General features: G+C 38.8%; 2 protein-coding genes and 1 long non-coding RNA gene across 7 annotated transcripts in view; 1 reads left to right on the plus strand and 2 right to left on the minus strand.

The window, feature by feature from the left end:
- LOC113665625 (uncharacterized) overlaps positions 1 to 13874 on the minus strand; it is a 15234-nt gene extending 1360 nt beyond the window's left edge. Inside the window, exons 1-5 of one of the 4 annotated variants that reach the window (XM_089208303.1) lie at positions 13746 to 13874; positions 11496 to 11977; positions 5124 to 5213; positions 1163 to 1243; positions 1 to 876 (exon numbers count right to left, since the gene is read on the minus strand). The exon at positions 1 to 876 is cut by the window's left edge and continues 1360 nt beyond it. In XM_089208303.1, coding sequence (XP_089064429.1) covers positions 655 to 876; positions 1163 to 1243; positions 5124 to 5207 — 387 coding nt within the window. In that variant the 5' untranslated portion in view covers positions 5208 to 5213; positions 11496 to 11977; positions 13746 to 13874 and the 3' untranslated portion in view covers positions 1 to 654. Of the gene's footprint in view, positions 877 to 1162; positions 1244 to 5123; positions 5214 to 5659; positions 5929 to 6578; positions 6683 to 10622; positions 10831 to 11495; positions 11978 to 13745 lie in introns of those variants that run through there. The other 3 variants (XM_027181341.2, XM_089208305.1, XM_089208304.1) reach the window with 3 other exon arrangements.
- LOC149045065 (uncharacterized) lies at positions 10946 to 27189 on the plus strand. Of its 2 annotated transcripts, none has more exons than XM_089208298.1 (3): positions 10946 to 11113; positions 18865 to 19083; positions 25909 to 27189. In XM_089208298.1, the coding sequence occupies exons 2-3, from the start codon at positions 18880 to 18882 to the stop codon at positions 26923 to 26925; spliced, it is 1221 nt and encodes a 406-aa protein (XP_089064424.1). In that variant the 5' UTR covers positions 10946 to 11113; positions 18865 to 18879; the 3' UTR covers positions 26926 to 27189. The 2 variants fall into 2 exon arrangements, with proteins under 2 accessions (XP_089064424.1, XP_089064422.1); XM_089208296.1 differs by lacking the exon at positions 10946 to 11113 and adding an exon at positions 14202 to 18335.
- On the minus strand, positions 23918 to 25123 carry LOC149045066 (uncharacterized). The gene is made up of 2 exons (XR_016187303.1): positions 24442 to 25123; positions 23918 to 24273 (listed from the first exon to the last, which is right to left on the minus strand). It is a non-coding gene; the product is annotated as an uncharacterized LOC149045066 (long non-coding RNA).
- Positions 27190 to 27412: the final 223 nt, after the last annotated feature.

The following is a 27412-nucleotide window of genomic DNA, read 5'->3' on the forward strand; positions in this document are numbered from 1 at the left end:
TAAGCAGAAGCAATCTTAATCGCTCAGCATCCTCCAATCACGGCTCACGATCAGGAATATGAACCATACGTTCACGTGTTTCGTGAGAGGTGCGGAAGATGTCTGAAGGCAACGAATCAATGACGTCTCTGTAACACCAAAGCTCGCATGTTATCGCGAAGTGCACTCAACATGTTTTGATCATGTAGACTGTAACTATTCTTCAGTACGATACCAGATACTTCTCCTTGCTAGCCATGGCAATAACACTCCATATACCGATGACTGGCAAAATGAATTGGGATGGTTGAAAGAAAACACTATAAGTGTGGACCAGGAAAAAGTTTTTAGCCACGTATTTTCTTTGTTTTCTAAATTACCTCAGTCTTTACGTCAATTGTATATTAAAAGTCATCAAATAAATTTAAATAGAAAATTTTTTAGTGTTAGAAAATACCTAATGGTTTATGATCCTTTATGTTACTGTTGTAATTTTTCTTGTTGAAGTATATAAATAATTCTTTAAACATAAATAATGCCAATAGCACCGTCTTAATAAGTTAGAAAGCATTGTCCAGTCGAAGTCAGAATGTAGGTCGATCGTGCCAGTTATTCTTCGCGGAGAACCACGTAATGGTCTGGTTTGGCAATGTTGTGTTCATTTGGGTATCCTGTCTAAAGTCCACGAGATGGACTTGAGTTTTTTATTTCCGCCCGAAAGAACACCGTTGGTTTCGTTGAAAACCTAAATGATGGTGTCTTTTGGGATTCGTCGATTTCTTTTTCTTGCGGTTTAATTGGTTTGCACATTCCCAACTTTTTTCTTCTCTTGAGTTTTCTCGTCTTATTCCGTGAGAAGATAGGTGTGTGACAAGTAAAACCGGCGCTGCAGCAAAGCTATCGACGAAAAAAGGACAGCAGACGTCGGATACAGCGGAAGGAAAAAAAATACAAAAAAAATTTCTTTAATTAATTTTGCAATTGTCCCCCGGATGTAAAGGGCAGGCATTCAGTTTATATATAAACGATGAAACGTACTTGGATTGCTTCACTAATCAGTGCTAAAGTTCTCTATGCGTGGATATGCAAAGCAATACGTACCTCCAAAAATTTTTGTTAATTTGCTTTTTGTGCGTTTGCTTGTAAAATTATTCGACTTCGAGCTAATTGTTCCACTCCTTACCTTCCTTGATCCTGATTGGCAAAGATGACCCTCGTTTCCACATTGCTTAGCGCGAGACTTTTTCTTCCCTTTCTTGGGCGGCTAAACGTTCAAGAGAAAACACCAAAATCATATTGCGTTATTTCACGATAGGTATTTATTTCTACCATGACTCTATAATGCTTGCGGCAAATGGTTAAGAAAAGATTAAGAACATTCATTTAACGGGGCATATTTTCATTACGACTTGATTCTAGGGACTGATTTCAATTAAAGGCTTTTAAAACAATTTGTGAGTGGTCATCATAAGTTTTGTATCACAGCCGCAAGGGGTGTTGCCAGCATAACAGCATGTCGCTTGCTTCAAAGGTATAGCTTTTCATTTATTACGTTAGAGAGTTTACAATCATTTTTAATCGTGCACAGCACAAGTCATTGTGTGAGAGGCTGTTTGCATTAACGGTGTGTAATACATTGTGGAAAATGCAATCGTGTATTTTGCTCAACAGCATTTATACAATAACACTTTTAGGCAATGATTTCCTCTGTTCGGCACCACTCAATATTTTATACGCAATGGAAACATGTGCCGTGCATCCTATTTCTAGGTTAACTTAATTAATTAATATTGGAACTTGAACAGCCACCGATGGAATGGAACTTCAAAGATTGATCAAAAACAGCATAAATACAATGAATTTCTAAGTATGGGAGAGTGACAATACCGATGTATTATTGCAAATCTAAAATGTCTCCCTGTTTTGAACCGGACGCATTACACCATGGTTTTGTGGAGGATTCAAAGGATAATCCGTGTTGATTGCAAGAGATTATAATTAAGGTGACTCCTTGAGAGGTAATGACATACGAACGCTTAGGTGCATTTTTTCGTTCAAGTCTAGCGTTTCGAGCAACTCTTTTATTAGAATATGCCGTATTGCCATTCACATTTCAACTGAAACCATCAAACCAACAATACTCGTGCTCAAATGATGGTATACCGAAATACGGTGTAATCGACACACGTTCGGTTTAATCAAAATTTCTGAGGATTCTCAATATATTTGGAATATTCCCTATCCTCATGTACATGATTTGGATGAGAAGTATGTTTGTCTCATTTATAAGGATGTGAAAACTTAAGGGTAAAGGTAAATCTACTTTACTTCACTTTTATCCAGGCTTAAGTTTATAATGTGGGACCACCATGTCTACAAGAAGTATTAATCTTGTTAGTTCCATGTAGTGCACCCAAAGAGAATAAAGAACTCTCTATTTTTTTTCCGCTACCATCTGATTTTCCACGCTGACAGACACCCATTGCGGCTTTGACGTGGCCTTGTTCGAAGTTAATCTGCTAACAAGAAATGGATCTTAAAACGATTTCCCTTGATTTGCAATCGGAGAACTTCTTATCATCCGGAACTCATTTTCTCTATCCCCCGTAAAAAAAGTGTCAGTTCTGATCAAGAGCAATTTGAATAATTTCCCTTATTTGTTTGTTACCTTTCCCCTTTTTCTCAAACTTAAAGATGGAAGACAGTTTTAAATTTGCACAAATACATCAGATACAGAGCAGCCATACAGGAGACAAATCATCTGCTTAAGGCAAGCAAGACAGTTTACCGTTAAGTGAGTATTTTCTTACCAAATAAAAACTGTTTTATTTCAAACGATAAGTCTGATTAAACGAATGGAGCTTTTCCCGTCTTGTTCAAGATATATATTCATTTTATCACTTGGAGCAAGGTATTGGTAATAAGACATAATTAGAGGCCAAAATAGCACACATTTTGGAAAAAAAAAACATCTGCATTAACTTAAGGCATCAATTTATAGTTCTTTAGATTGAGAAGTACACTGCGGTTGTTGTGGATGGATAATCCCTCAAGCAAGAACAATATTTAAACCCCAGGAAGTATGCTTCCAGGTGTAATCCTGCAAATCGATCGGTCACACGGAGATTGTGAGGAAAGTACCCCTTCGACGACAATTGCTATTTCCGTGGCTTTCCGAAACTTTCGTCCATTTACCTTTGAAAACTTGGGAGCGATGGTTTGGCGAAATAAAATTGGTGATAAACCAAATATTTGTTCCCGGTTCGGGTGAAAAGTGATGTTGGTTACCCTTATTAAGAATTCGGTTTCAGGCGTAAGACTCCAGGGCTATCTATATTATCAGGTAATTTAGTATTATCGACTGAGTTGCTAACATACATTGGCCTCCGAGTTTCAAAGCTGAGCGAATGGAGGAATTGTGGGTTGTGTGTGTGTTTACATGCGGTAAATGGGGCTACACTATTGGTGGCAACATAGTAACAAGAAAAACAACCACGAACTAGTTCAATAAAAAGCGTTCATTCATACCGTGGGAATTCAGAGTGCCGAGTTGAAAGATAAATTTTTCTTCTGCGGCTTAGGTAGATGTAGATGCATTTATTTGTATTGTTGCCGATATATCTCTCCTAAGACGAGTATTCATAAAAGAAAAGCGATTTTTTTGGTTTACGCGGGGAGGGGGAGAGATTCAGTGCTACTGGTATCGTTAACCAGACATCTCTCTTAAATCGAGTATACTTTAAAGAAAAGTAATCTTTTGTTTTTGACCTTTTCTTTAGCGCGTAGGGAGGGGGGGAAGGGGTTGAGGGGAATTCACATGTCAAAGTATTATGATAACAAGACAATCTTCATCTCCTTCGGTTGCAAGTCACGGATTAAGGTCTCCCCTAAGGTTTCAAGACTAAGAGCAAGATCGGTTTTATAAATCCAAGAAAAACAGTTTAAAAGCTTTTATCAGTCTGTTATTAACAGTATTCAGACCTTGTGAGGTCTTCAAAATTCTCTTCGACACTGAGATTGACGCAATTTTCCCGTATCCGCTTTCAATGGAGTCTGGATGGCTAAACGGAAATCTTAGATTCAAATAAGAAGCTCAATATTTAATGATCTGGACATTGACCTTCTAAAGAAGCCTTGAGAAACTACGCCACTCCTTAAAGTCATCACGAATACAAGTAATGTGCGAATTAAAAAGAATTATTTAAAAAACTCTCTTCCTCCCCTCTTCGAAAACAGAGAACTAGAACATTGAACAGGAACTTTTGGTAAGGAAGATATCGTGAGTGAGGCAGAAAACTTTCAGGAGGCTACGAATAACGAATTAAGATGTTCACATGGGTCAAATAATAGAAACGCGATGAATTCAATTTGTGATGGAATGGAGAGACTCTTATAGATTTGCTCTGAATTGTCATTAAAAGTTAGGAAATGCTCCTTAGCTTGTATTTTGGAAAGCATTCGAGGAACAGCGAAATTTTAATTACTTTCTGTACTTTAATTAAAGGAGCTAAAAGGTCTTGTGATGATATATTTATGTTGGCGTCTTGTCAATAGCTACTGAGCATTATATTTTGTCTGCGACAAATCCATAGACAACAGTCCTGTGTTTGCAATTGGTGGCCCTTATACGATGCAACAGCCTCATTCTCGCCAGGCTTAGTTGTGTAATCTTGCTTTCCATTTAGCCGGCCGGCTGAGTACCCAATTATCAAACATATAGTGAAATTCGTTAAATAGGACCAGGTCAAAACCGCAAAAGGTTAAACATAAAGAATTTGGAACTCTGTCAAGAAGTCTGAAGATTGATTTTTCCTGTTTTGTCTGTTTAACAATCCTTTGTAGGTGAGGACGTTGAAAGCTCAGTCTTACACATATACCAACGTTATCGTAAAAATGCCTGTTGGATGGAACTGGGACAAATGCCCTTCGCTACGGCTTGCCGCATTTTGATCTAGCTCTAAGCATTGTCCTCTGATCAGTAAATTTAAAGCCGTGTAAGATGAACAATTTCCAAAGTAAGGCGACTCCCCATTTTAAGTCGTGTTTCATTTAATTAGTGCAGTTAGATTGACTAATGAGGAGATGAACTTGCTACTAATGAGGTAGTCACAAAACTAGAGGTCTATCATGTCTTTATTGCTTACCCTGCTCTCTGCTGCTTCTAGTAGAAGAAGAACAACCAAAATTACACTAAGAAATTGAAGCCAGGATTTTCTTGATTCAGCCATGTTTATCTGTTAGGTAAATGCAAAATAAAACGTTAGGACCTGAGTCACTGAAAATGGACAGGACAAGGAGGGCAAGGAAAGCCAAGAGAAAGGCATTATCTTCCACCTGTCTCGTTTGCAAATCTAACACCCAAAAAATATTAACGTCGAGGATTCGAACTTAAACTTATAAACCAGCTGTACGGAAACTTGCTTAGAGTGTCATTGCCTGTAAAGCAACTTCTTATTTTAGATATAAAGCAAATCTGGACCTCTGAAAGACACGATGATCATAAATCTATTCACTTTCAATTTACTTGAGTTCGTACCATCTGCACCATGACCAACCTGATGTTTCAAGCTTTTTTACGTGGAATGGCTGAGCTATGCACCATCGTAAGCAATTAGAACAGGATGTGTTGCTAATAGACGTTCAGTTAAATTCTTGCAAATTAATTTAACAAATTGGTTACCTCCAGACCTCTGATCAAGAGTGGTAAAATCCCTCTTTTTGAAGCTACTGGATAAATTTTTCATTCAAATTGTTCCCGGTATAACAAGGTTCTCGTTCAAACGCGACTGAGATGCGACTGATGACCGCAAGACACTCAAATGAGTTAAATAGGGACATCCTCAACTAATAACTGCAGGGTGTCAATTGTTAAAAATCTTTACTTCTAAACCTCTTACTATTCACTAATTTCAAGTTTACTGTAATCTAAGACTCCGGAAATGCTTTTTGAAAAGTGTCGTTCATGCTCTATTTAGACCGATTATTTCAATGATATATTACCCTAATAAAATTTACTGGATATGTTATTCCTATGTTTAGCCCTATGTTTCACGATTACAGGCGGTGGCTATTTCATTCTCCTGGATGTCCAGAAAGTTCGCGGAAAACTGTCGAAAAGGTAAAGCCAGGTTACCGTTATATTTATGAGATCTAAAGAGTTACCAGCATTTCTACTGATAAAGCTCTAAAAACTTTAGTTTATTTTAATCCCATTGCAATATTTGAAAACGGAAGTATGGAGGGTTTAAGACGTCTCCAAAACGTCTCTTAACATACGTAGTTACGTAGTTGCTGGGAATAACATTATAAATTAGCCTATGAACGATGAATGAACAGGCAGTTTGAGTAAACTAAGCAACTAGGGATGTGGTTGTTAATCTAACAAGATCATGCGCAAGACATAATCCGACAAAATCTGTTGAGAGAAAATCTACGGAGCGATTTGCGTGAGGGGCTGAGTTAACTTGTTAATTTTCACTTCCTATGAGGTAATTCACAGTTTTCCACGAAAAAAAGCAGATTTTCAGAGTATGCTTGTGGTCGCTTAAGGCATACACTAGGATGGATAGTTATCCATCCACTGGAGAGGACAATTATACCTGTAATTTTCTTGAGACTGAAAACTTATCTTGACAGAGATTTACTTTATTAGATACTTATGTTGTCGGCGGCCTCTGATGACACCGGAAATTGGTCGAATTCTATGGGGAAATAAAAAAACTGAAGATGGAAATCTGCGCGAATTTCAACTTCATCAAACATCATATCGTGTAATGTTGGGGCCAATGACAGAGCATTTTAAATCAAAGTGTTATGTAAACTTTACGGAAGATACAAACTGCTTTCCATTGGTCAGGTATTGCATGAGGCTCCGATAGTATTTCAGTCTACGTTTTTCAATTGGTTTACCTATATTTGGAATAATTGTAAAATCCCAAAGTATTGACAAGGCTGTGTCTCAGGCAAGTATAAATAAAAACGGTTCAAATATCATCTCCCTAAACGCTTATACAAACGTCTCTGTATGAGCTTACTTCGCGACTTCAAAGGGAGTCGAATTTTAAACAGACGGCTGAAACGTCACGCGAGCCCACAGTGAGAAGCAGCGAGGAACAAGTGTTTGTAACATGTGTTAATAAACGGTGATAAAAAGAGGAGATGACCTGGTTTTTTTGTAGCTTTAAAATACTCCATTTTTAAAAGGAAATTTTCAATTTTATTATTAACTGTAGCTATGCGTAGAAAATTAAGAGTCAAAAGGTTGGAAATTATTATCAGTAGTAAGTTTTATTTAGATGAGAACCAAAATTGATCTTGAGTATTCTGTGTCACTATGGCTTTTCACGCACGTATCGTCTTTATTCTGACTTGCAAAACCTGCTGAGCTCCTCGAGCTCCTCGAAAAGGTGTTTCATCTCGCGGAGGTGGGGGGGGGGGGGAGGAGGTTATAACGGAAACATGCAAAAAAGGCAAAGACAAAAACAAATCAACGACTACAGGGAAGAATTACCACAAACAATTCGCCAAATTCTAGGATAGTACATATTCGATAAATGAGACTTTCCCTGTTTTGACGACACAGCCTCACTCGGGTAATTTAGAAAAGACCAGTGTGATTTGGTACAACAGTACCACGACATGGCCTGTGGGATGTTTCCGCAAAGAAGTCAAAGAAATCTTAGAATCTGGGCTACCAAATATAAACTGCCCAGGCATCGTTAACAAGGTTGGAATCTGGTTGTAAAAACAAATCAATGAAACCTTATGATTATCATACGTTGAAGTGAACTCCTAATTTGCACATTGGCAGAGAGCACATTTCTCTTAACTATAGCAATTTTATCGAATGTGAATGATGAGTGAGCTGCCTTAATTTTTTTTTTAGAGTTGCAAACAGACATTGTAATCGGAAAGTTGTCCGAAATCGGACACCACGAATCCACCAATCACAGAACTGATTACAGTAATCGATGAAATGGCATATCATCCCGCGCTGGGGATTTCCGAAAAAAAGAAAGCCGGAGAAGATTGGAATCACAGGCCCTTCCTTAGATGAATACATTTTGAACACATTTTGTGTTCTCGGAAATTTGAATCGTTATGATTAATTGATAACAGGACATCGTGTTGAGTCCGAATAACACAAGAAAACCGTCTGAGTGCTAATGGACTTGAACCAACAACAGACTCAACTTAGGTAGGACACCAGGTTCGGTGAGCGCTCTCACCATTGCGCATGCCCTACTTCTCATTTTTCGCGTCTGAACTTGTAAAAACCCAATTGAAAGCTTCATGAATGAGGTACATACTATATTTACTCAGTCAAACAAAAGTCGCGGTTTATTCGAAAAGCCACTTGCTGCACTCCTCGCCAAACAACTTAAAAGCGCCAAAAACGATGAAGACTTAAGGTTTTGCCACCCTAACCAAATAAAGGCCGGCTTGTGCAAAGAGTTGATGCTATCTTTTACTGTCTATGAAAAGGACAATAATCTGGTGCGAATATTCAAGAACGTTTAGTCGCCAATTCTAAGGGCTTTTGTTCCAAAAATAACATTAATCAAATATGATTGATATATTCAAAGACGTAATTAGAGTAATATAAGAAACATCAACGACTTGCTATTAACATATCATTAACACTAAAGCTAAAACTTGCTAAGCTCTGATAAGAAGGGGTAATGGTAGCGACTGTCTGTGGCCCAAGAATGTTGAGTCCGGTTTGGGAGCAAGTAAGCAAGTAACTGTCTCTGAGAGGGACAGTTCCAATGGAAGTGTTTAAGGTTTCCTCACCCCACATCACCTAATGGTTCCACCATTTCGTGAGATAAGAATTATGATTTGAACAGCGCTACTGATCGTAACATAACGAGATATGCGTAAGGCGGCCTAACACTGACAGCCCTAAACTGTCTCATGACCATGCTGGTAAAACGAGAATAAACTAAATGAAGATAAAGGTCATCCGAAATAAGCCGATTTATCGTAAAAAGTCGCCGACTGCCTTGTATTTGATTACCACTCACGAGTACAAATATAGAGGACGTCGATAAACTCGTGTCATGTTTGAAACACGCTTTAAAACACGTGCAAGTATTGCTAAATATATCGAGAATACTAGATTGGTCAAGAGTTCCCTAATTGAACATTTTCCAATGAGGAAAAGAGTGACTTTATATCTTCCGTTGAGACCATCGAAATGTTTTAAAGAAAAAGGCCAGAGCTTATCTGCATCTGAGTAAGTTTCAACTTTCCCAATCTAACTTGCAAACAGCATCACTTATGCCTTTCAACTAACAAGTTGAGTGATTTTGCAAATCTAATTTTACCTCAGGGAAATGTATTCGTGAATGATAAGTTGCTTGAAGATTTATCGAAACGGTTCAATTGTATGCGTAAGGCAACTAAGTAGGTAGAACTGCAAGTGTGAAATGTAATGAACAACCGCTCACGTCCAAGTAGTCATCTGATGTCGTCAATGAGATTAATTACCATGACGACATCAGGTGACTACTAAGAGCACGAGATTGAGGCCAAAAATGTATGAGTGATAAGTGCGTGGCTCTATGAAATAGCTGCCTTACAAATTAAGAACATGAATCGGTGAGGAATTCCGAAAAATATCAACGTTAGGGACAGTTCTTTGAACGCTCCTAAAATACAATAAAAGGGAAGGATATGGACTGACCATGCCAGAATCGTGCACTGCTCTCCTTAAAATTTGCTTTCCGCCGGTAAGAATGCGCTTTTATGATACAACATTCAACTCAACAGGCTAGACAACTACCTTTTGGTTGACGTAAAGGACGGTGTTGCTATTTGTAACTAAAAGACCAAGATTAAATCAAAACCAGATAGTACAAAGATACAATGAAAATTCGATTTTTTTCATAAATGAACTGCTTTAAAGCCACTACGCAAGGGTCCTGCTAAATATTTCAGGCTTTCAAGCAGTCTTACTGACGGCCAAGATTTTGTTGAAGACGAGTTTTTTTTTTTTAATCTCTTAATGGATATTGTAATTGATCAAATGATATTTTCTGCCCCCCCAAACCGAACCCTCCCCCCCTCCCCTTCCCTTGCAAAACGAGAGATAGTCATGGACCTACAATGGCGTAAAAAGTGGGAAAGGGAAGAGGACGAAGAGGGGCTTGACGAGACAGGAGCAGGGGGCGTGTGCACTCTGCAAAGTAAATATGATTTTTCCGAGTACCATAAATATTCGCGAACCTTCCAATGAAAGGAAATGCAAAGTATAAAATACATTTAATTAATGGTCTTTGATGGGACTAGCAATCGAGAAATAATCGATAATGTGCTCCAGATGTTATCTAATCTTCTGACGATTGAGTTACAAGTTACCAGATAGGTGTTACAAGTTACCACCTAATGTACACAATACATTATCTTGACTGTTAGCGGCTATATCCCGGATTTAAGATGTATGCATCGTAGCTGAAACCGAGACAGGCGAATCTTCCCCTAAATCAGTTCACCAAATTCCGAAAAAAGTACAACGATCGATGAAAGGAAGTTAAAAAGTGATCGTCATGATCATGATCATTTCCTAAGACCATGAAAGAGCCATTGACCTTTAGAAACGATTTTTATAACGCAGATATAGCCTAATGAGGGAAGCATACCAGACTTTTCAATGTTCCTGTTCTCCAATCTTTCTGATCAACATCGCAATACATGGCTCTCAACCAAGGTCAATAAGTTTCATCCGCAGACTGTTTACCGAACGAAAAAGCTGTAAACTGATAAAAAATACCTGTGATCTTGCAAATTATTGACGATAACTTCCAATTTCCTCGCGATAATGATAATCGCGAATAGTTATTCATTACATAATCCAGATATCAACATGTTAACAATTCCGTGATGGTATTTTTTTTTCTAATCGTGTTATAAATGCGCATAAAGTTATTTAAGATCAGAAAATCCCTGGAAATGGGATTCAAAAAGAAGACTTAAGCCATAGTTGGCCCGCAAACAAGTTCCAAGCATTCAAGCAAGGGAAAAGAAAACCCTATGGTCGACCTCGTGATATTTTGAAAGTCAACAAGGGACGCTTAGCGCTTGACGTGAAACTCCTCAAGAAAGCAGAGCAGCAACTCACTCAACCACACCGGTGAGTAGCCCTTCGCTTTCAAAGTAAACAAAAAAGGATATGTGCGTGTTGGCCAAAGGTACACTTTCCTAGATACCGCCCTTTTGGAAAAGTAGAAAAACATCTTATCGGCTTTCGCAACCGGTTTGAGAAAGTTCGTTTACGCAAACTGTAGCGATTCCTCGTGGAACGGATTAAGTTTTTGGATTTCCTGGTTGAAATACAAACTTTGACAGCGTGTGGATCTAACCATTGATCACTGCAACATAATTTTATTTGGCACGCACACTACAAATTTTTATCACTGCCCAGATTGCAGTGTATTACGTTGTAACACAACATCAAAATGTCAAGCCCATATCGTCAAGTTTCCAGCGATTCAAAAAAAAAAAATGGACTTTACCTTCAACGGTTACGATGTGATGGGAGCCTTCCAATGAACAGTTTGTAGGCTTGCACGCAGGGTCAAACTAAAGTGTCGTGTTATGAACAATCCTTTATATATACATTGCTCCAGCCCATCGTGACAACCGCTGTCTGTATGATTTACCCCATGTGGAGTTATGGCATTACAGCTAAGGAGCGTAATTAACGGAATAGATTAGTGAAGTAGTAGAGCTTCTAGAAGTTCACCTGGGAAACTCGGAACCACAGTATTAAGTCCCTCGTTACAGGATGTTTGTACCCAGAGGATGATTTCCGCAAATCTTGAGTACTTTCTTTCCCAAGCCATTGTGAATTCTGACTCACTGGTGGAGTTTGAACTCACGTTTTATTCAGCAATTCTAGAGTACCGGAACTTTAGTCTTTCTGTTACTATAGGAGTAGCAATGAGATGTTCATGTCAGATGTGGCTGCCTCTTGCCTGTACTTTGTGTCCCATACCTATGTGTATAATATACATGTATCATTTTAATATTTCACAGAAGCCTTTCTTAGATATGACGAGGTTGCTGACTGCCTCCTGTACACGTCATAGGTAATATGCATTTCAAACGAGCTATAAACGCTGAACTCACGACAACACGTGTTTAAAGCCTAAAGTATTTTTTGGAAAGCCTTCCCCGAGTACGCGATATTAGACATATAAACTTTTACTTGCTAGAAATTTTCAGGAAATGCCATGAATGGTTCTTATTTCACCAAGCATTGGACCTCACATTACTTTGTACTTAATGCTATCGACACCCGTTAGTTTAGGAAAAATTTTTAATGTGACAGCTACTTGGACACGAATTCTTTTAAAAAAATATTTCTTGAGTATAGTGTTGAGGACACGTGCTGAAAAATTCTTTGGTGTTAGATTGCTTCCTTCCGGGGAGAGGGTAAAGGGCGTCTGTCAGAGAAAAGGCGCTAACAGAAGACTTGTGACAAATCATATACAGAGATTTTACGAGCACGTTTGTTGTGCGCAAACTGCAGGAGTTTTCGCTGTCTGTTTTTCATCTGTTTGAGCAATACCTTTGGTACATTTGTGTTTGTTGTCAAAACAAAATTTTTTTCCGTTTTCGTTTCGCCGTTTAAGGTTCATGAAATATTGAACTGGAGAGCGAGCGAAGTCAGAGGTAAATTCGGCCGTTTTCTTTCAATTTGCACTTTTAGTGAAAGTTCATCCGATGAAATTAACTGAAGCAAAAGAAACTGCAACGGCGACAACAATTACAACAACAACAGCAACGGCGACAACAATTACTACAACAACTGTGACAACAGTGACATACTGCCTCAGCGCAAAAATCCTATTTGACCTGATTAATCGCCCAGCCTATGTTCTCAAAATCTGAAAAAATCCTTAGATGTTAGAGTGATCAACTGTCAACCCTCTCCAGGCGTCGAATATTCAAATGTATCAAATTTAGCTATCTTGACAGACCCTGTACATGGCGTGATTGATCAGTGCTATGTAAACATTATGATGATGATGATGTCTCTTAATCAGTTTCCAAACATTTTTTAGAGCAGGTTTGCAGTGTTTTGGGGGGCGAAAATTTAAGAGTGGGCGGAAATCTGTTTCCCAACTGAGCTAAACAGCTCTGCGTGATTCAAGGTAGTAAAAGAAGCCGACAAAAACAATTAAGAAAATAACTCTAACGGATTACTGACTCGCAATTTCCTTCTGTCGCTAACGAGGGAGATTGTGGTCACTATAATAATACAAAGATGAAGTCTAAGTCAGCCTTTACGTCACGAGCCTGCTTATGAAAGACGTCGAATATCAATTTGTAAAATTGACTGTTCTTCATATTTGTAAGATCGTTTCTCTGCCTGGCTATTGACGAACGGCTTACGGCACGCTATTACCTGTGCTTAAATTTTTTTGCCTCTGGGGTTCAAATTGACCAACTTGTCAATTTCAGTCCACGTGAAACATACTAATTATCGAGCTCACTCTCTAGCACTTTCCAATTAGTTTCAGAGATGGAGAATGGAGCAATATTCTGTTTCACAATTACCTGGGAGCTGTTGCACCCCACAGGATTGTGCAATGTTCTGTTTTGCGGCTATCAGAGAGCTGTTGTACCCTTAGGATCATGCGAGTCCTCTGTTTGCAAAGGAGTCTGTGCTAACTGAAAGTGCGTTTTTGTACAGTAAATCACATCGGAGAAGAAACACGGAGAGTTAAAACTTTTAATTTATAGGAGTACTCACTTACAGTTTGAAACATTTTTATGCTACTTGTTGCATGTAGGGAATTGACCATGGATCTTCCTTCTCTTTCGTGGCCCTGGATGCCTGTGCGAGACAGGAGCATGTTTTACCTGAAATGTTTTTAAGTTAGCCGTGTGACCATTTACTCCAAATCCAACGTGAAAAAAAAAGATTATTAGCATCCAAGGAACAGCTAGACAACTAAATCCAATCCTCTTAGCCCAGGCTTTCTCAGTCCTTATCTCGCTGCCCGATTAGTCCCGATTTCCACCCTCTTCGCAGCAGGTGTCAACTCTGAGACGCCCAAAAGGCGATATTTCTTCCTTCCTCCGTATTCCATTTAGGAAAACGCCATACGGACGCATGGCGTGGTTGGCGTGCTATTTAGATTTACTTCTCTCTCGGCGTACACTACATGAACACGTGTTCCGCGTTCAAAGAGTAAGTTTGGTCAAGCACGACTCAAAGTGTTGAGTAGCACGATCAAGGTCATAAGATGACTGCTCCAAACACGTACTGTAGGGTTTCACGACGATACCTATCTCGTTACAGTCACGTAATTCTTACAAGACTCTTATAAAGCTAAGACTCACATACGTCCATCGCTGATTGAAAAAACCTTTTCAATATCAATTGGGGACAAGGTCACCGGCAGAATATATTGCCGATGGGTGACCTGCTCCGTTATTGAAGGCTACTAAGAATATTTTACCTGAAATAAGACCAAAAGATAAACCTTTCAGCACTAAAGTACGGGTTATTAGATGAAATACAAGGGCGGCATCAGACAACATTTTACGTGGAAGCCGAACAATATTGACAAATGCAACATGCTCGCAATAATTTGATGAGTTCTGCATTCAAGGAAGAAGAAAAACTTCTTCCCAGCCTCCCTAAATACTCAGTTTACTGGATAATTTTTAATCATTTTTTCAAGAATAACGCTCTTTTTCATTTTTCCTTACACATTTTACACGCCAAGCCCAGCACTAATGTGTAACGGTGTCAGTGATGAAGATTTTTGGTCTTCAGATAGCTCAATCTGAAGCTTTCCTACCTTTGTTTGACCGGGTTGTTCGTTGGCAACCTTATCTCTTTTCAATATAAAGGCAAGAGCCGAACTAAACTTAAATAATTTTACAGAGGATCAGATAGTAGAACGGTAAATGTAGGATCGATTCACGCGTCATCATTAATTTGTTGTAAAAAACGAACAACACGATACCGGCCCCGACAGCCCTGCTCTACAAAATCGTTCGAACGAGTAACTGGTCATTTCATTGCGATGGAGGAAGCTGGTTCGCCTTTTGTGAATCTTAATCTGCTCAATGCTGATCTTGTCACTGAAATCTTCCATCGCTATTTGGTCTCCTTCCACCTAAAGATAATATCTATGTCGCCATTAAATCTAAAAATACTTGGCAATCCTTCTAAGAAGCCTCGCGACAGGACGTAAAACAGCAAGGACATCTGTCGAAAGAAAAAGTATGAACGCCTTAAAGATAACGTGTACTGCCTGTAATACAGCAATTGCCATTCACACGCGATCCTATTGGGAACGAAAGGCAACAAGATGACAAATTTCCTGGCTGTTCTCTGCAAAACAACAAAATTAGAGCAATACAAATTCATTTATCTGAATCGATCCCAACAATTGGCATATCACCATGTATGATGATATGTCATCACTATTATCACCATTCTTATCAAGGTCTGTTTTTGAAGCTCTTACAGGTTTACTGCCCTTTCTTGCCAGACGTTATGATGCACAGGGTTGTCGGGGGCGCTTCGAATTCTTTGTAGTCATAATTGTAAGTTTAATTGCAGTGGATGTTTTCCTCGCGACTGTACTATCCTCCCTTTTCTTTACAAAAATCCCCAGATTAAGGGCGCAAAGGTCGTTTTGGTTACGTAAACCATCGTTTTCAACAAGCTTATTATTTAAACTGGTTGAAGACTTTTTTCTACCCTTCGTGTATAGTGCGCACCACAGCCCATTTTCAACAAGGTCGTCGCTGCGTGCATTTTGTTGAAAAATATTTGGACATTTAAATGCCTAAATAAAAGGAGTCATGTTATTCAAGTTAACCATCTTCTCAAGATGCCGGTGGTGGTAACTGGACTAAAAGGAGTGCAATCCTACGAGTGATAGAGCGATTAACTCTAAATTGGCCAAATGCGTAGAGCGAGGCTCGGGAGCAAAAATTACTGTTAGAATTATCCTAGAGTTGTACTTAACAAACTCTTACTACTAATTAATTGTGTCAATGAAAAGTACAAGGAACACGCTATGTAAATTTTTGAAAAGAGAGAAAAAACAAAATTATTGCATCATCTCTTTAAAGCTCTTATCAGTGCTGCATTAACGAAAAGGTATCCTCCAGGAACCAATCTTTTTCTGATCATACTACTAATTATACTACTATTATAATCTCCGTCATGGAAGAGCTAATGAAAAAAACACTTTACTTACTCGGTCGAAAATAATCTTCAAATGTTGGCAAGTATTCGCCGCCAATTTGGAAACCACGCCTGGCTGCAGACACAAAACCATAACACGCTATTAACAAACAGCTGTTGTTCCAGTTAACGCAAGAAATCACTATTTGAATCAAATTTGAGGTAAATCGATGATGATAGTTTGGCCAGTTTATAGGCAGACATTGACTTCTTACAAAAGTTGTTTTCTTTCATTATTGTTTTCAGACCGAAGCTCGAAATTCATTAGCTGATAACGTTGGCTGCTTCAATCTCATAATTAGCAGTTGACCTGTTCGATTACAAGCTAAGCAGCACAGCGATTAGAAGCTCAAATTGGCCATTTAGGTCATACAACAGCCAATAAATCTAGAAACAAAAAAGAGATCAGAACTAGTTGGGTCGGCGGACATTCTTACAAACAATCAACTTTTGCTGTCTGTATGGAAAAACTCTTGAGTGCGTATAATATCTCTACCATTTCACTAGTTTCTGTCATAGTTACCCCTAATACACAAAAAGATACGTTTACAAATAATGTATTATTCATTACAAAACCGAAAAGTGTGCTTTCTGAGTGTCCAGATTAGAGACCGGCAAACACGTTCATCATTGAAAACCCTCTGGTACCTTGATGAGATCAAAAATGATAATTAAAAGTTTTCTTGGGGCTCAATGTTTTTCAAGCGCTAACAAATTCAGTAATAACATGTTAGTATAGGAAATCGTATGAACGCGAGTGCATTTCGTGATTTATGGGCACGAGTGATGTTTTGAAAGTTCTCCATATTGCATTAGCTGTAGGCGAGTGCAATTTGAGAACTTTCAAAACATCACGAGTGACCATAAATCACGAAATGCACGAGCAGGTTCACACGATTTTTTATTTATTATATTCTCGATTTTTTATAATTTGGTGTTCAAATTTGGCGCTTCCCCGGTGTTTCCATGGCAACTTCTCCGTATTGCACTCTATAACCTCTATTGCACTCTATAACCTATTTATGCATTCATCATTGACCAATCAGAAACGCGATATTTTGTTGAGTATATAATAAAAAGCTTTATTACATCCATCTTGAAATCACTGGTGATTCTTGCAATTTGACTGGCTGTCAGTAACGGATGCGATTTATTCCCGAATCGCAACATTTTTGCTCTAAATTGCATCTTTTTCTCAGCCAATAAGGAAGCTTTGCTAAAATTCAAGCAACAGATCAAATCGCAAGGATGAAAGACAATTCAGTTCTGCAACTTTCCACCAGTGCATTACTGAATAAACAAAATATTTGTACAGACTAAAAAATGTATTTTCTGTAGGAGTTTATTACGGAACGTCAGTGCTCACACTTTGTTTTTCTATTTCACCTTCGTGTGCATTACTGTTACGTAATACCTGTCAAGTATGCATGATTTCTGTACCACATGGGAGTAAGGTGTCATAGCATGTACTGCTATATAGTCCAGTAGCCGTATGCTTATTTCACTTCTCGCGTCACCAATATAGCTTTGCTGTATTCTGCTTTCGTCCAGTTCGTTTTTTGTAAGCTATGCCTGGAAGCGGACAGGACGATCTTCACGAAGAACCAGATATTCCCAACAATCCGCCGACAGATCCTCCCACATCGCAAGGGATTGATGAAGTGTTCTCTCTCTTCAAGACATATCTTGAAAATCGTTTGGAACAGAAGGGCAAAGAGCTCGAAGAAAAACAAAAAAATCGATTTGCAGGCAGAGAAGTTCAAATTCAAAAGTAACCAAAAGCAGTTCGTATTCAACGCCGAGCTTGAAGAATTAGTAGGAAAAATCAAAGAAGCAAACGCCCAGAAGGATCACAAGAAGGTGGCTCACTTAACGGATCAAGCCAAAGCTCTGTTGCACAAGAGACAGAAGCTTATCAAACTCGCAGACTCGAGTGAAGCCGGCTGGGACGCAGTTCAAGAATACGAATCCCAAGATATCGTCTCGGACGATGAGGACGACAAGAAAATTCGCAATGCTAGAGCCGCAGCTAATAGGAAAAGGAAACAGAAAGAAAGAGAACGACAGCAGCAGAGCAATAAGAAGCGTTGTACAACTCCCAACCTGGGCACGCAGGATCATCATCTTTTTCGTGGTATTTGTATCGCTATTGTTTTTACTTTATATTCTTCCTGTTATTCACTCAGGTGCTTTGTTATTTTCTCGTGTTATATATATTGGCTCTCCGTGAGTTACCAACCCATTTGACTGTGGTTGTCGTGTTGTGCAAGTTCCTATAACGGTTTAGAAAATAATTTTCATGTGTGCGAACGCAGTGAGTTAAAATGAAAATGTATTTTCTATAGGAGTTTATTACGGAACGTCAGTGCTCACACTTTGTTTTTCTATCTCACCTTCGTGTGCATTACTGTTACATAATACCTGTCAAGTATGCATGATTTCTGTACCACATGGGAGTAAGGTGTCATAGCATGTACTGCTATATAGTCCAGTACCTGTATGCTTATTTCACTTCTCGCGTCACCAATATAGCTTTGCTGTATTCTGCTTTCCCACCCACCCGCCCCTCCTTTTCTTTTGTGTTAATGACCAAGTTTTGCTCTTTGGTTGTTATTTGTTGTTACTTAACTATTCATATTTTCGTCCCATCTTGACACCCGCAGGCCGTCCAAGCTCTTATGCACATGGGGACTGCTTCAGGTGCGGAAGGCCAGGTCACTGGGCCAAAGATTGCAGGGCCTCCAGCTTCTATCCCCGCCCTTTCGGCCAGTACAAGCCAACCGCCTTTGCCCCAGCCTCCACCACCACAAACGCTTCAGGAACCGGACTTAAGGGAATCGGACATTCATGAGGAATTCGACAAGTTTACGGATGTACTTCAGGTACTGAATCGTTTTGAAGTTGGCGAAGATCTAGGACGGAATTACAATGTAAAGGGCAATTTAAAGAAAAATTTAGAATTTTGGGTATTTTTAGGTGCTTCATCCTTCATATTAAACGTAATTAAATTTGGTTATCGTTTGCCTTTCTGGGATGTGCCGCCTGCATATTATTCAAAGAACAACGTTTCTGCCCTGAAAAATATTGATTTCGTATAGAATTCTATCACTGAGCTACTGGAGTCCGAACGCATAAAGCAATTGTCTTACAAACCCCATGTCGTCAATCCATTGTCGGTTTCCGTTCAGCCTAATGGAAAGAAAAGGTTAATTCTTGATTTAAGATATGTTAATCATTTCATTAAGAAACTGAGGATTAAGTACGATGATTGGAAAATTGCTTCTTATGTTTCGCAAGAATGGTTATATGTTTTATTTTGATCTTAAGAGTGGCTATCATTACGTCGAGATCTTCCAACCACATCAAACATTCTTAGGTTTTTCATGGGATTTTCAAGGGGAGACTCGGTTTTACGTTTTCACAGTTCTTCCTTTTGGCCTTTCTGTAACTCCTTATATCTTTACAAAGATACTCCGCCCTTTGGTTGGATGGTGGAGGGCTAACGGTATTTACATCGCGGTATTTTTAGATGATGGTTGGTCCATAGCTGACGACTATAATTCGGCAAATATTATAGCTAGTAGGGGACCATTCATAGGGATAACCTCAATGTCCACCTTTCAAATACGTGCTGTATTTGATAAACCAGTATGAAATCTACGCAATTTTAAAAATAGGTCCGCAATGCGTACTTGTGTGGGATTTTATTGACAAAGTGTTTGGAAGGGGTTTTTGAGCGGAAGCAAACCTGTCGCTCACTGTGAGTCAACTGTGTACTACAGGGGTGATATTAGGCCTGGAATCAACTGTCTGAATAGTAATTTTTGTGTGGGAATTATTTGAACAAATACAGATTCACAGGAGGGATCTGGGGTATTAACTTTTCCTTTTATCAAGCAATATGCCTTTCCTTCCCTCCCTGGAAGCTTTTTGGCGTGTTTTTGAACGTTTGGTAATCGTCTTCAACAAATAAATTACCTCTTGGTGGCTTAGGCTATTTATTTGTTTATACGGCAATACTGGAAATACTTGGAGCAGTAAATATTTTCGTAACAGTCATTGGAAAAAAATTGAAAAAATTTCTGCTACTACTTTTTAACTCGTGGATACACGATAGCGTAGAAACGAGTTCTTGTGGGCGCTCTCCGATATGCAAATTAGCGTGGACTCTTCGTAATTAGTCGTAATTAGTCGGCTTCGAACTCGAGATCTATCCTTCCGAAGAAGTAAGTCCAAAGTCGTGGCGCTATTATGATTGCAGTGATCGTTGCGATATTTATTGTCTTTACACGCCTGTTTCGACATTTACTATATTGAAATGGACTTCAAATGTTTCAGATTAGTGCTATGATCAACTTAAAAACCAAATTTGAAGCGTCTTCGAATCGTCCATGCGCTGAACATAACGAGGACCAGCGAGAATCACGAAGAGTTTGTGAGTGACAGCAAGCTGTTGACACAGAAATTCCCACGGAAACATGTACACATGACATAAAAAAATTGGTAATTTGCAGCATTATTTCTTTCTACGCCAATTTGGGTCTTTCCGTTGTAATCGTTTCGTTTTGTTATTCTTCTATGCAAGCGTGACTGTTTTGATGGTAAGAATGAAAGATGATCGCTTTCCACAAGTCGTTGCCGAGCAAGTGACTATAATCTGGCCGGTGTTGTTTTGATCACTTGACAATCTTTTTCGCTGAAAATACAGGACGACTTCCTATTTCAAGGAATGTTTTTCCAATTAATTTCTATCGCATCGGTGTAAAAAAGTAAAGGTATATGGGTGTTCTGAAAAACAAAAGGGAAATTCAAAACTACGAGAAATTGCGAGTAATCGGCCTCTTGTACTACACGCGGGTTTTTTTGGTGAACATGCGTGTGTTTCCCGTAAGTTACAAGCACTTTACGCACGTGGGAATGCTGCAATCACGAATTTTATATTACGTGAAAGTCACGCATGTGGTTGTTTGCTCACTTCACTAATATGTTTGTTTGCTTGTTGTTGTTTTTTTGGTATCCTGGAGTATTTCAGGAGGGGTTGCAGACTTAACTGTGGAGTAATTGTTTAATGCAGGGTTGTCAATAAAGGTTGCAGTTAGAAATTAGCCAAGATGCTAAAGGAGCTGCCTTGAAATTTCAGGACTGTGTGTTATGTAGTTTATTTTTGTCTTTTGTAAATGGTTGTTAAACTGGACAACTCTTAGAAAGATGACTTCAAACTTAATTTTAAAAGGCCTGTTCCGGTACCAAATGAATAAGCAGCATTTCCTTATTAATAGTTTTGCAAGTTTCTCATTACAAATTCCTCTGAAAAAAGAGAAACAACTCTTTTCATAACTATTTACTGCTTTCTTTTGTTGCTCTCTTAACTTAAAAACAATGTACATCATGATAAAGTAATTTGTTATAGGACACCATGAAATGAGGTCCAAACAGCTTTATGATCTGTGAAATGTGTTTCTAAAACATCTGCTTGTATATCAATGTTAGATATATTTGTATATATATGATCAATTACTGTGTTGTTGTCAGTTATATAAGTTGATATGAACTGTTTGTAGTGGTTATCCCTCACTAGTAAATTATACAAAGGTCTTCTGTCTGTTTCAACAAGCCAATTTATATCAAAGTCTCTAGTAATGATATTGTTGTCTGGTGAAATGTTATTTAATACCTCAGTTATTGCTTCATAAAGTTGTCTTACAGGCACGTTTGGGGAGTGATATATCCCTATGATTGTCCAATCCTCAAACCTTGCTAACTTAATTACTGTTATTTCAACACCATGTATATTGTGACAATAGGGGTATCCAGGTAAGTATGGGATTTTACTGTACACAGCTGTACCACCATAAGACCTTGATCCATTGCTGGAATTAAGGTTATCATTACAGAAGAGAACATAACCAGCAATGTCATACATGTCATTATTATCTTGAGAATTAAATCTTGTTTCTGTGAAAATATTGATATCAGCACTTAGATAAATTAAGTCTTTATGTTTATCTTCTATGTGTTTGTGAAGAGACCTTACATTAAAATAACACAGTTTAAGGAGGGAAAATGTTATGTCATGGAGAGGGAGGTGCAAAGCTTAAGTTTTGCAGTTGTTCTTAATCTCTCCATCTGGATTAACAGCAATCTTGCTTTCACACAAATCAGAAATATATAGGCCTTCTATAGCAGTCACTCTACTGAGTCCCATATAATGTATGTGTGGAATAGTATTTCTGGTACTAAAATCTACAACAATTCTACTGTCAGTATCACCTTGTGACCTGTGAATTGTTTTTGCTGCTGTGGGACGCAGTGGAAATTGTTTTCTAACAACTTGTGCTGTTCTGTTTCCACCTACCGCAAACTGTGTAGTCACAGGGTTTACTGGGGTCCATGTGTGTTCAATTCCTTGTACATACAAATGTCTTTTTTCATTCCTTGTTTTCTGACCTACATCTGAGTGGTCAAATTGTACCCATACAATACCAGATGGTTTGGTTTGTTGATGTAACTGAACTAGTTTAACAACATTTCCAGCACCATTTGTCATGCCATCTTCGGTTCGTACATTCATGACAAGGTGTGTTCTTTCACCCTCAGCAAGACAAAGGGTTGAGGCTAACTGTTTTGTTTTTCTTGGATCATTGGGTATTTGTCTTAGTATTTTGTTTCTTAGCTCTGGAGAGATAGCTCCAATAACACTATCTTGAGCATTTATTGTGAATTTGTTTCCTGTGGCTGCATTATGGGCCCTTTGTTTAAATTCATCTACTTTAGCATTCTGTATAAATAGGTGAGGTGCATCTATTGGGTTGTTGATGTCTTCTTGTATAGCTCTCTTTAAGTTTTGCAATGTCAGCTACTGTGTGTTTACCTTTACGCAACCTATTAAGTAATTCTACAAACAATTTGCTGTCTCTTTGACCCATGATTTCATTAAGTTCAAACATTTTAAAGTGTTTATGCCATAAACTGGGAGAAAGAACAGCAAAAATCTACATTTTTGAGGTCTTTGAAAATATAAGCATCCATAACAGATTCTAATTGGAATAAGTCACCAATAGCAATTATGCTCACACCTCCAAAATCCTCTCTACAGCCTTTTATATCTTTAAGCCTATTGTTTAGCTGTATTGCAAACATACCATTTCCTACCATTGAGATTTCATCAACAAAAATCAATTGACTCCTCAAAGTGTTTAGTCTACTTGAATCAAGCTGTTTGTAATTTCTCAGTGATTGATTGGCAGGAATGGCCAGAGTGCTATGAAGAGTGTCACCCTTAAGCTTTACCAGTTGGAGCTAATAGCATAACTATGATCTGATGAAAATCATCACCAGCTCTAGTGTTATAATACTTAAGCACTGCCTGATACAAAGCTTTTGTTAAATGCGATTTGCCAACACCAGCCCCTCCACTGAGGAAGCAGTAGAAAGGGGTTTCTGAGGTTTTAATCTGATGTAAAATGTGTTAAAAAAATTCTTTTTGCTCTTTATCGGGTGTCTGGACCATTTGACGAAAATCAAAATCAGGTAATTCATTCAATATCAGTGGTTCATTATTCAGCGATGTTGATGAAATGTTGAGATCATCAAAGAGGTCATAGTTTTCACTTAAATCAGGATGTAAATCTTCATGAGATCCAATCCTTGAACGGAATTGGTCAATGGAGATCCCCATATTTACTTGTGTGCTTGAGCGAGCAACAACAATCCAACTAACTAGAAACTCAGTTTATTAAAATAGATAACACTCTTGACAGTTCAAGGCAAACAATAGTTTCTTTCAGTTTGTGACACTTTGAGACACTCGTGAGACATTTTGAGACACTAGTGAGACACTTTGAGATACCCTGAGACTCTTTGAAGCGCAACCCGCACAAATACATTCAAGCCGACAAATGTTGGCTTGCGAGAGTACAATGACTCCTTTCAATCTGACACAACCCGCACCGAAGGTCCAAGCAGATAAATGTTGGCTTGTGAAAGCGTAAAAGCTCCTGTGCAACCTGCACTGAACACAATCCGCGTTTCAGCGTGCTGACTTACGTGAAAAAATCTTTTGTTATAGACACCTGAAGAAATAACGAAACAAACGCCTCAGATTATGAAAGAAAGAACACAAACCAGGTGTACAAACGTAATCGCCTTTCGTGAGAGCTTAATCGTGAAGCTCCCACAACAAAATTGAAAAGTTAAAGCACGCAAAGAACCCGTGAAAATATGAAATGACTTATCCTTACCTTGGAAACAAAAATCCCCAAGAAACAAACATGAAATTCCGAATAAGTTCTCCAAAACCCAACGACTGAGAAGAGAAATGGCCGCCGTACAATACACTATGAAAAAACGCCGACTGGAATCCAGTCTTCACGGCTCACTGAACGCAAATAGAAACCACGTGACAAGCACTTCTCTCTCGTGGACAAATAAATAAAGAAATAAATTTCTCGGGCGTTGACTAAGTGTGGGAAATCCCACACAAAAATTGCTTTGTTTTCCGCAAACCTCAGAAAGTAACTTTTTCAGATGCTAGTAATATTGCCTGCGGAGCTGTTTCTTATATCAATGACGGCGAGCATGTTTGCCACAAAATGTGGACGCAGGACGAAAGGAGTAGAAGTTCTACGTGGCGAGAATTAAGTGCAATTGAATTCTTACTTCTGTCTTGCCTTCCGATTTTAAGTTCATCACATATTAAGTGGTATACCGATAACCAGGCCACTGCCAAAATCGTTGAGGTCGGTAGCATGAAACTCGAGTTACAAACGATTGCCTTAAGAATATTCAAGATATGTTACGAACACAGCATTCATTTGGATACCAGGGCAGTTTTTATTAGCAAACTGGTGGATTTTGACGATTGGCAGGTCACTGAGGACGTCTTCAAAGACTTGGATAGTCTTTGGGGTCCCCACACGGTGGATTTTTTTGCCACGTATTACAACAGAAAAATCACCAGATATTTTTCTAGATTTTGGAACCCGGAAACGTCGGGCATTGACGCATTTATGCAGTCGTGGGAAGTTGAGAACTGCTGGTTAGTTTCGCCAGTTTATCTTATTCCCAGAACGCTTGCCTATATATATAGTCAAGGAGCCAAGGGCACCCATATTGTTCCACTGTGGAAGTCAGCCGTGTTTTGGCCCCTCCTGTTAACCAATATTTATTGCAGTTTCATCCAGGATTTAAGAGTTTTGTCTATGCCTCAAGCTTTGACGCACGGGCGAAATCACAATTCTATTCTGGGTTCACCAACTACTCCGGGATATGTAGTGGCTTTAAGATTGAATTTCGTTCCTTCGGGGTAAGAATCTGAAAGGTTGGCCTTTCGGCCACAATCTAGCGAGTGGAATTTGTGCTGACTACGAATAGCACCTTGGCAGTGTTGCGTTATTTATTTCACTTTGATCATTTTATATGAAGTAGATGTGCTGACAACGAATAGCACCTTACCAGTGTTGAGGTATTTATTTCTTTTCGACCAGTGTCAATGTGCAGAAGTTGTGTCGACAACGAATAGCACTCCAATAGTGCTGTGTTATTCATTGCCCTTTTTTTGATCTTCATTTAATGAATGTAGTGGTGTTGAGAGCTAATAGCACCCGGGTTGTAGTACTTATTCCCTTTTAGCCATGAATCAGTGAGTAAGATTGTTCCACCTCTACACCCCTCTGTTATGTGTTTTTTCCTTTTGTTTTCCTCAACAGGCCATCTCTGCTCAGTCCTGTTGGGCAAGTCTCTATGGATCTTTAGCTCCCTTCAAGCTGCGCCTCATTACTGATCAGTTTAAGGCCAGACAACCTTCGACGATGAATAGATATTTACTTGAGTGTCAAAAATTTATGCGTTGGTGCAATGATGTTAAGGCTCAATTCGTTTTGCCACAAGAGCCTGTTGTTGTAGCGGCCTATTTGTCTCAACTTCACAGGAAGACTGGTTCTCCCAGCACTGTTAGTATGGCTTATGCTGCATTAGTTTGGCTACACGATGTAGTAGACGTAACTTGTAGTAATAATCCTTTGAAAACCGGAGTGTGTAGAAATGTTGTTGAAGCCGCGAAACGTAATGGCACACAACGGAAGAATAGGAAGCTCCCTCTCTCTATTGATATGGTCAAGAGAATAGTTGCTAAACATGGCAAGGTAGACGCTAATCTAAAAGATCTGCGAATTTCAGTCATAGTCCTCTTAGGTTTTGCAGGTTTCTTCAGATTCAATGAGTTGGCAAATATCAAAGCTTCGCATATAACTTTCGCAGATGACCATATGTCCATTGTTATACCAAGTAGTAAAACAGATGTCTACAGGGAAGGTAATAAAGCTATTATTGCTAGAACGGACAATGCCACTTGTCCAGTTCATATGGTCCTAAGGTATATGTCTGCTGCAAGAATGGACCATAATGCAGACGGTCTCCTAATCAGGCAGTTAGTATTTCAGAAAAATTATAATACTTATGTTTTAGGGAACAAAGGAATTTCGTATTCTAGGTGTCGAGAAATCTTTTTGGAAGCTCTCAAGGCTCTAGGTTACGACTCCAAACTTTTTGGGTTACACAGTCTTAGGTCTGGTGGGGCAACCGCTGCCGTAAATTCACCTAGCGGCCCTGTATCAGACAGGTTATTAAAATTACACGGGCGGTGGAAATCCGATTACGCCAAAGACTTGTATATTCAAGAAGATATATCTGCACGGCTTTCAGTTTCATCTAGCCTAGGTATTTAATTGCTATCATTAAGTTTCCACGCGTGATGGGACACGCGAACGTTTTTGCTATCTTTTAGTTACAGCTTAGTTTTGTATGATTATAATCAGTGCTTTCACTATAATTTAACCGTATCATATGTATTGTGCAATGTACTAGCTTAATAAGGATATAGCTTCGCGTATCGTATTTCTGTGGGACAAAAAGCAATGTGACCGTTTATACACATAGTGCTCGAATACAGTAATAAAGCTTATATTGGCTCTCCGTGAGTTACCAACCCATTTGACTGTGGTTGTCGTGTTGTGCAAGTTCCTATAACGGTTTAGAAAATAATTTTCATGTGTGCGAACGCAGTGAGTTAAAATGAAAATCCTGTTTCTAAGCGACTGAGTTTTGCGAATTCAAAATGAATTTGATAAAGTGGTAATTGACCTTCGGGTCTTGTGACTTGTGATTTCAAATCAAACTAGTGGGCAGCATTCGTTTGATTTTGAAATCACGCAT

Source organism: Pocillopora damicornis, chromosome 5 (assembly GCF_964200805.1).
Source record: "Pocillopora damicornis chromosome 5, jaPocDami1.2, whole genome shotgun sequence".
Taxonomy (NCBI): domain Eukaryota; kingdom Metazoa; phylum Cnidaria; class Anthozoa; order Scleractinia; family Pocilloporidae; genus Pocillopora; species Pocillopora damicornis.

Coding starts and splice junctions, on each gene's coding strand:
- LOC149045065 (XM_089208296.1), top strand. CDS start 18,192: ATGAGGACGACAAGAAAATTCGCAATGCTAGAGCCGCAGCTAATAGGA. Junction 18,336..18,864: donor GGATCATCATCTTTTTCGTG/GTATTTGTATCG, acceptor TGACACCCGCAG/GCCGTCCAAGCTCTTATGCA. Junction 19,084..25,908: donor AGTTTACGGATGTACTTCAG/GTACTGAATCGT, acceptor TTTCCTCAACAG/GCCATCTCTGCTCAGTCCTG.